General features: G+C 39.5%; 2 protein-coding genes across 2 annotated transcripts in view; one reads left to right on the top strand and one right to left on the bottom strand.

The window, feature by feature from the left end:
• LOC145391824 (hemicentin-2-like) overlaps nt 1-3,273 on the bottom strand; it is a 139,416-nt gene extending 136,143 nt beyond the window's left edge. Inside the window, exons 1-2 of the mRNA XM_080266315.1 lie at nt 3,212-3,273; nt 2,785-2,910 (exon numbers count right to left, since the gene is read on the bottom strand). Of these exons, the coding sequence (XP_080122441.1) occupies nt 2,785-2,910; nt 3,212-3,273 (188 nt within the window). The remainder of the gene's footprint in view (nt 1-2,784; nt 2,911-3,211) is intronic.
• An 823-nt stretch (nt 3,274-4,096) lies between these two features.
• The window catches only part of LOC145391813 (zwei Ig domain protein zig-8-like), a 38,096-nt gene continuing 33,115 nt past the window's right edge, over nt 4,097-9,077 (top strand). The window contains exons 1-3 of the mRNA XM_080266305.1: nt 4,097-4,162; nt 4,727-4,900; nt 8,232-8,442. Of these exons, the coding sequence (XP_080122431.1) occupies nt 4,097-4,162; nt 4,727-4,900; nt 8,232-8,442 (451 nt within the window). The remainder of the gene's footprint in view (nt 4,163-4,726; nt 4,901-8,231; nt 8,443-9,077) is intronic.

Here is a 9,077-nt window from a genome sequence, read left to right as displayed (position 1 = left end):
ACACAACCAAATTTAAGCAGTGTTATCTCCATATGGAAAAAAAAAGTTTACATCCTTGCAGTATATCTTCAAACAAAACTTAAGTATTTCTGTATAACAGAGGTTACCTCATTAACTTCAAAATATGACTGTGAACTGTAAAGGCAAGTCACTGGAAATCAGGAGGGTAAACTGTGGTTACTGAGAATACTCAATTATTCTCTTCAGCCACAGTAGAGCCATTTCCAGATAACTGTTCAGAAACAAGATCATGTTTGCGTTTTCTCCCTTCAGGCAGCTTCGTCAGTCACTTATTGAGTACCCAGCTTTTGAAAGCAGACGTTCTGAGGGAACTGATGTAGCAACTAATCCGAGATATTTCCTAGCAATTATATTCAGTTTTATATAATTTAGTTCTCTCATCTTCCACCAGTCAAGAGGGTCATCCAGCCTACTGGATGATGGATTCATCAACATACCTTCTTATTTCAACATGAGCCTCTGTAGATGCAGAACGATCCTGCTGTGACCTTTCCCCTTGCACTGTCAAACATTGCCCAAATATCAGTATTTCTGATGGGACTGACTCATCTGATGGCGGACTCAGTCCATCTACTTGTATGCACTGACTGATCCTGTCTTTCTGTCTGCAGCTCACGAGATTAGTTTTTTTAGTTTTAGCCATTTCCATTGATTCATTGCTCTTAAATGGGAGGCCTCTATAAACCTGGGATCTAAAAATGTACTTTTGGACTGCTATTGGGTAATTCATCTCTATATTTGCAGAAAAAGCGTCTACTACACTGCTGCACCAAGTAGCCTGCTAACTCGTTGTCTGATCTTGATATAGATTTGCAGAAGCTTTCATAAGTAGTGTAGTGAGAGGAATTACTTTAGATATTGAAACATACTTCTCTGCTGAGATTTCTCGCGTTACCTCTTCAAAGGGTTGCAGTGCTGCAATCGCCTTTTTAAGCTCTTGCAAATCATCCTGATCAATACATAATGAATTTCTTCCTAGAAGACAAAGAGCAGTGGTGATAGCTTGATTTCCTGCTCAACAATTCTCTCTATCATATAAAACACTGAATTCCATCGTGTTTCAACACTCTGGATCAATTTATGCTCTGGTAAAAAGCCTCAGTTGCTTTTGAATCTCCTTGAGTTTGTCTGATGCTTTGCTACTGTGATGGAAGAAGCTTAGAACTGAGCTACACTTCTGCAACACTTTGCCTAATGTCTCATGTTCTTTCAGTGAATCCTTTACAATTAAAATGAGGGTGTGAGCAAAACAAGGTATATGTCTAGTAACCTAACTGACGAATTGCAGCTACCATGTTTGCTCCATTGTCAGTAACTACAGATAATATTTTCACCGCAATCTCCCCAGTCATCAACAATGGTTTTCAGTTTATTTGCAATTGCATCAGCAGTGTGTTCACCTGGCAGGTTTGTGGTTTCCAAAACATGTGAATGGAGCATCCAGTTACTATCAATAAGAGTGGCTGGTCACAGATATGTATGCCTCACCTGCCCTAGATGTCCATAAGTCTGTAGTCAAGGTAATGGCATTGGCATCTGCCATAGTTAACTTTACATTGTCTTTCGCAGTCTGAAATAACTGAGGAGAGCTTGTGCGCATGAGAGACCTTTCTACTTGGGATTACATATCTTGAATCAAGTTCCTGGACAAATTCTTAGGGAAGCCCTGATCCTCCACAATTGAGATTGGTTGCAGGTCAATGGTTATCAGCTTCAAAAGTTTCTTAGTTATAGCTGTTGCCCTGGAGTGAGCCCTCTGTAATAAGTAATGGGGTAAAGGGGTAAATATTTACAACACGTACTCCATTTTTTTTCTTTTTGTTCTTAGATCATCTTCAAAAAGTTCAAATAACATCTTAAATTGTTTTTGCAAATATTAATTGTTGGAAATAAAATTTTCTTGTACTGTTTCAAGTCCCCCTACTCCTCATACAATCTTAATGTACTATAGGGCTAACTCACTAAACCTGACCTAATCTAACCTGACCTGACCTAATCTAATCTAACCTGACATGACCTAATCTTAACCTATCCTAACCTAACTTAACCTATCAACTGAAAAATAATAATTGTTGCAGACAAATTTCTCACAGAAATAATAAGAAATAATGGTACAGTATTTGAAGATTTTTTAAGCACAAAAAACAAAAATAACCTGGAGCACATAACGTAAATATTATCCAGAAATAGTTTTGTCATGCTACTAGATTTTTTCTTCCTTTCTTGTAAAAAAGATAAAATCATAACGGTCTGTGTACAGGTGTTTGAAGAAGTTCAGATCATAGAAAGACTCAAAGTATGCCGAGGGAAGTGTGTTCTAGGTTATAGGCCGACTAGTTGTGAAATAGTAAAGTGTGAAAGAGGCACTTCATGTAACTTAAACACACACACAATAAAATATACAAAGTTACAAACAATATCCAAAAAACCTTCATAAAACTGACAACAAAGTCATGCAAAAGAAACTAGTTGTATTTTTCCCTTTGCATGAAAAAAATTAAAAGATTCTTGACATTTCCTGATCTAAGAAAGGCATAAGAGGTTTATTCAATGGTGAAAAAATTTAGATTCATGGGAACATGCATGGATGATGGTCAGAGGGGAGCTGACAGAAATAAACATATTCAAGACGAAAAACTGTATCACTTGAAGTTTCACATCCAATTTGGCTCGTAGTCAGGCCCTATCTCTACTATTTTTCCTAACATTAGAAATAAGGGGCGTGAGATCTTCCTAAAGTGATGCCGAAAAATTTATACTAACCTGGATACTTTCCTGACTGTCTGAAACTCTCCAAGACTGAAGGTTGAAACTGGTTTTGGAGGTACCTGCGGGCTTTCCTTTTTACGCTTAACTTCAACACTGTTTGTATTCTTCTCGATACTTAATCTTCAAATGTTTAATCATGTTACTAGTGTGCTACCACTATGCACAATTCTTTCTCCACATTATATGACACCTTACACTTTCTCATAAGGTTTCATCACCATCGTCCAAAGTATGCTCCTTTACACCTGCACTTCAGCACCTTGTCTCTGCCATTTTCTTGAGGCCATTGTCACTCTTGTTTAATAACTGAAGTGATTTATTGTTTTACCTGAGAATAAATATGGTGGTTACCAGTATTAAGTATAGTTGTTCACAATCTAATTCGTCGGTACATGCCCCAGGTGGAAGGTGCATAGCTCACTCCCAGTATGATTCAAGATCCTTATATCCCAGTATTGGGACATACCAAGATGCAGAAGCCATTATTTGGGATAAAAATGGCGAAGCAGAAGTGCCAAGCAATAGCCACTTTTCTCCAACGAATTCATATGTGTCCAGCTATACCAACAACCACACCGAACTTTGAAGTTTGAACAGGAAGTGCACGAGCACTATTCACTCGTCCAGTACACGTGTCTAGAGTAGCACTTCTGCCAGTCGCCACTCGGGTGGACTGGACATGGTACAAAACAAATGGAAATTCGAGTCTGCTACTTAATAACTGTAGCGCTTGCCAATGCTTGATTAAACTATTATATGTCATTAATAGTGTTGACATACTCTGCCTCTTAAAATAACAGTAACTGTTCTCCATATGAAATCTGTTATTAAATTTCTGTTATGAACGCTGCTCCCCTCCCCCGATTCATCCCCCAACCCAGAGACTCCGCAGTACTGTAATGTGATGCGTTCAGACGTATGAGAGTGACTAAAGTGCCAGGGAGAAAGTGTGAGGAAATAAAATATATCACTCAAATGTAATTGATTTATATAAAGTACTCATAATACTCGATACCTCCACGATTTGTATCGATACTTTCATGATACCAGGGTAGTATCGAAAGTATCGATACTTTGGTATCGATACGCCCACCCCTAAGAGAGAGTACATTCAAACAATTTCTGTGAGCATAGCCCCGAAAGGCTGAATACATCCCTTACATATACACTTACCGCTATCAGACAAAATTTTTAAGCTTAAAAGAGAACCCGTGAAAGTAGAAGATATTAAGGAATGCTATATTCTCATCCCCTCTTTTCAAGAAGTCTCTCCTGATCTGTATGAGTACTGTCTAAGATAAAAACCATGAAATTAAGACGCTGCCATGGTGACCGTGTTGATGCGTGCGTGGAGCGGGTGTTTCAGTTTTTGGTTTTTTCATTTAGCACAGCTACGAAATACTTCATAGTCAAATTAGTGGGTATACCGGAAGTGAAAAATAAAAGAAATAAAAAAAAATATATAACCAGAGCACTTTACTAGTGTGGAGATTTGATTATCATATAGTAAAGAATAAATTTTTTGCCTTGTGTTATATTTCGTCTCGTTTATTTTATTCGAGTTATTTCTAAAAGATTATATTCTGTTTGAAAAAGAATACTCATAATCTCTCAGGCAGAAATATATACGAATGGAATTTACGAATCTGGAGCTGTTGTCGTTGAGCTCCAGGCCCATGTGGACGTGACCCTGGTCAACTGCAGGCTGAAGCTGTCCTTTTCCAGTAGTCCATTATACTCCTTTGGGAGATACAGAAGGTGAGGGACGTTTGAGTAATCGGGTACCTTCACTACCCACTTTAATTGGTGCCACTGCCTGAAGGCCTCCCTCTCCTGCACCTTCCACGTGCTAAAACAAAGTAAACAAACAAAATGCGTCACCGGATTTAATAGGTTTCAGATTCTTTATTTATACTTTCTCCCTCCAACCCCACAGAGCACTCGCGGCAATAACCGTCTGGAGCGAGCACCCCCCTCCCGACCGGCGCCAAGGTGGGACCAACCCCTCCTGAGGCCACAGTTCGACAACAGCAGCAGCAACAGGGTGGTGGCAGCTGCTGGCAGAACTGCTTTTCTTCACTGCCTCGTCAAACACCTTGGGAATCGTGTGGTAAGTAGAAAAATAAATAAATAAAGCATCTGGTTTACGTAATCATCAGGTTAATACCAAAATCGGCTGGCCTCTGTAAATGATTGGTTGTCTAACACTGATCTGTTTTCAGTCATCTGGTTACTATTAAATTGGTCTTTATTCATCGACTCAATATTATCTTGCTGAAATCGTCTTGTTAGTGCTTCAGTCGCCCAGTTCAAACCGCATGGTAAGAATCAGTGCTCAATTGGAATCAACTTAAAGGTCACAGATCAACACCAACCGTAACAGCAGGGAGGTGGGGATAGCGTGGAGGACGTTCTTAACTGCCTTTTCAGATATATTGGCAATGACATGTTTACTACAGAAATCATCTGGTTTTGTTTTCAGTTCTCTAGTGCGAGTAGTTAGGAAGATACTTCAGTTTTGGGGTTAATATTTCAATAGTCTGATCAGGGAAATTTCATCTGGCCTATGATCTAGTTAATTCTAGCCCTCGTCCTACATTTCCCTACAAGGAAATGCTTTGTTTATTCCCTTCCTTCTACGTGTTGATTGTTCTTCTAATCGACGCTTGATATCATTACCTCAAGCCCAAACCTCTGAACTGATTAACCTGAAAATTGCTACAGTGCATTTACTCATAACGGACCAGCAATCCCTACCCCCTTTCAGCTTAGTTGATGGCCAAGTGTTGTCAGACTGGAAGGCAATTTTGACTGGCAGTTAAAGAGTGGCGTCACTTCTTCATAACTATAGCTCACCGAATTCCATACACCAATGACTAAGTTTTCAAATTGTGGGAGTTGCTCAGTTCCATCACATGAAAGCAAAGCAATTATATAAGTATTCATGTGACGCATTTTACGATTTTGTTTTTCGTTATGGGTGCTTTATTATTTTATAGTACAAAACAGTATATAAAGTCGAGCTGGAAATAATTAAAAGACAACTACACAACCACGAGACGATAATACAAAGATCTCAAAAAACACTTGTACAAATTCCAATTGCAGTAGCGATACGAGACCAGTTTGGTTCGAACGTGTCGTCAACCTGCTTATTTTTCTATTCTTTTCATCTGTCTATCTATCTATTGCCAGACTCCTCAATTCCGTAAGGCTTACGGAGTGGCCACAAACAAATCGCCTCCATGTCGCACTGTCCAACGCTATTTCACTGCCATTCTTTTCATATGAATTGTAAATACAAGTGGATACATTTCCCGTATTTATCTGTTAGAAGCAAACTTTGAGAAATGCCATGATTTTGCTCACTTAAGTTGCCTTTAAGATTTTGTTTTTTTCTCCTTGAACAGATGTGAATGGAACTTGCCTTTTAAAATGTAATTTTTTTTTTTTTTTTTTTTTTTTTTGTAAGACTCTGTTATGCCTTTATTTGTCCTTGGTACCAAATTATGCAGTGGTTATATAATGGCTGCGATACCAAACACCAATGCCTAGAATTCTTTCAAGTTTAGTTTTTTGATCATGGGTCTATTATTGCTATTATTATTACTGTTATTGTTATCATTATTATTATTATTATTATTATTTACATTTTATTCAAAGCTTTTTTTTTTTTTTTTTTTTTTTACTCGTCCGACTCTGGGCAAAGACATCAGGGCCTACATCTCGGTGGCAGTGACCTATCCCAAGGCCCAGTAGTCCTCCTACACCTCCACATGTCACCACTTCGGCGCTAACACCCACCGTCCATATTGAATACATGCTAGGGCTGTCTCATACAGGACTGGTGTATTGGTATTTGCGGGGGTATTTCTACGACATGTCGGAGGGTCATCTGGTAGTTCAGGAAAGTCTGCTTTTAGGAAATTCAAATCCTTTAACTGTTCCCTGCCCAAGCCGGGATTCGATCCTGGGTCCATTCGGACTGCAGGCCGCCTCCTTCCGATTCAGCCACCGCCTCTCCCAAATATAAACCTTTTCAAATTTCATTAAGCTCAGTAAATCCCCCAAATACTTGACATAAATCACAAAACTCTGGTCAGTCCAAGTATAATAAAAATATCATAAATACATTAGTGTTGTGCTGTGATCAAACTGCCGCTTCGAGCATTCAATTATCATGAAAAACAGCAGACTATCATTGCTTAAAAAATTAGCCATGAAACTTTTGCCACATTAAACTTACATTCCCGTAGCTGTTTGAACACCAGTTACCATGATTTTTTTTCCACCAGGCTGAGCTGTGTGTGTGCTGTATGCTGTGAAAGTTTTATTAAATCGGTTGAAACAAACATGAGGAAAATAACATGCCAACACAGAGATATACAGTATATGAAAAGAGGGGATCAGTTTTTGAAGTACAAATTAGCATAACTTTGCTTATTAACACTAATGACAATAATGATCAGTAAAAAAGTGAATAATTAAAACAATCTATGCATGGCTAAGGACAAAATTGCAGGCAACTATTGATATCTAAGACGTAAATGAGGACACTGTAGGACTTCCTCATTCCAGGGTCTACTGCCGCAATAAAAAAAAATATGAAAAGTCGTATATATAGCAGTTTAATCAATCAGATAGATGCAATACTTACAAAATACGAACAAGGAAATTAAGAGAACCACTGCGTGTCTCTTGGTCACAAGTTACACGAATTCTTTTAATGCATTATAAAGTTATGTAAATGTGTCATACGGCTGGAAATGCGTCCGTGATATGTAATTCAACTACAGTAATATTACTGTCTAAGAAGATTTTAACCTTTTTTTGGGGGGAGGGGGAGGATAGGGGATCACTTTAACGGTTGATCCCTCAGTTTACGCTTGTTCTCGTTAACAGGAGACGATCAAGCCTGCTAAAGGGAAACCTACTGTACCTCCGTCCAAATGATATACTATTTATATTGTCTACGTATGGATGCATCATAGTTAGTGTGTAATAAAAACTCTAACCAGATATGGGCTATAAGGGTTTGCATCCAAGGGTTGTTTGTTGTTGTTTGCTTAGTTAATACCACAGAGGGACGAGTGACTGGCCTCTTTCACCTTTAATGTCTGGACTGATTAGCCTAGCTCTGTACTCCCACGTTCCTAATTGGTCAGTATAAGGCCAGAAGATGGATTGATGATTGGATATTGTCTATACTACTTTCACCTAACTGGACCCAGATTTTCGTCCTTTTGTATCTTCTTTCATACAGCTCCGTGACAAACAATGAAAGTGCTACAATCCCACATCCTTGCCATAGAGCTTCTTCTTGGCCAGCATCATGTTCAAGTGTTCATCTATTATCACAACTCAGTATTCAGGATGGAGAAATGGCAAAATTAGACTATGTTAGGGTAAAAAAGAGTATTGTTATTTTGTCTTAATTATAGGTAACATGGATGCGTCACCAAGACGTGCAGGTGTTGACGGCAGGGTTCTTCACGTACACGACAGACCAACGCTTCTCTGCACTACACTCTGAGGGCTCTGATGACTGGACTCTACGCCTCGCCCAAGCCAAGGTGTCAGACTCAGGTACCTACGAGTGTCAGGTGTCAACAGAGCCGAAGATATCCAGGGCCTTCACTCTTCATGTTGTCGGTGAGTTGGACTGGGGAGTAAGGATGCGTCTTTTTTACATTCTCCGATTGCTTCCTACCGACGTTGTATCCTGTCTTCCATGTTTCTCATCCACCCCCTGGACGTCAGACGGTAACCTTCCTTTTAATACTCTGTTGGGCACTTCATATTGCTATCACATTAAAATACTTCACATAACACCTTCCATCGTCGTGACCAGCAGGGAACCGTCTGGGAACTTTTGCTTATGATCGTACACTCGAGGAAAGTTCTGCCTTTTACACCTGCCCGCCAGTTCGGACTATTATGCGTGAGACAACCACTAGTGAAGCAGCAACCAGACACGCAAATGCCTGGCATCACTGTGTGACAGGGGAAAGGATAAGGGAGGAGGAAGCCTGGGGGAGCTGATAGTCCCTTTCTCCTCTCTCTTCCATCCTCATCCTTCTCACACAGTTACCCGATAGATGAATGTTGGCTATTGCTTCGCTACCACTTGTCTCACATTTGCTGTTTTGAAGTGGTGAGCTAGTGTATAACGGTGAACTTTCCTCGGGACTATTCTACTTAACTTTGGAAGTGTGTCTCACGTTGAAGTATCTCATGTTGGAGGAGTCAGTGAAGGATATATCTAAACGCTCCTCTTGAAGTTTCTC

Source organism: Coenobita brevimanus, chromosome 2 (genome assembly GCF_032717465.1).
Source record: "Coenobita brevimanus isolate Jiangsu-jjx chromosome 2, ASM3271746v2, whole genome shotgun sequence".
NCBI lineage: Eukaryota > Metazoa > Arthropoda > Malacostraca > Decapoda > Coenobitidae > Coenobita > Coenobita brevimanus.
The sequence above is the reverse complement of the archived record's forward strand: the minus strand, read 5'-3'. Positions and strand labels throughout refer to the sequence as shown.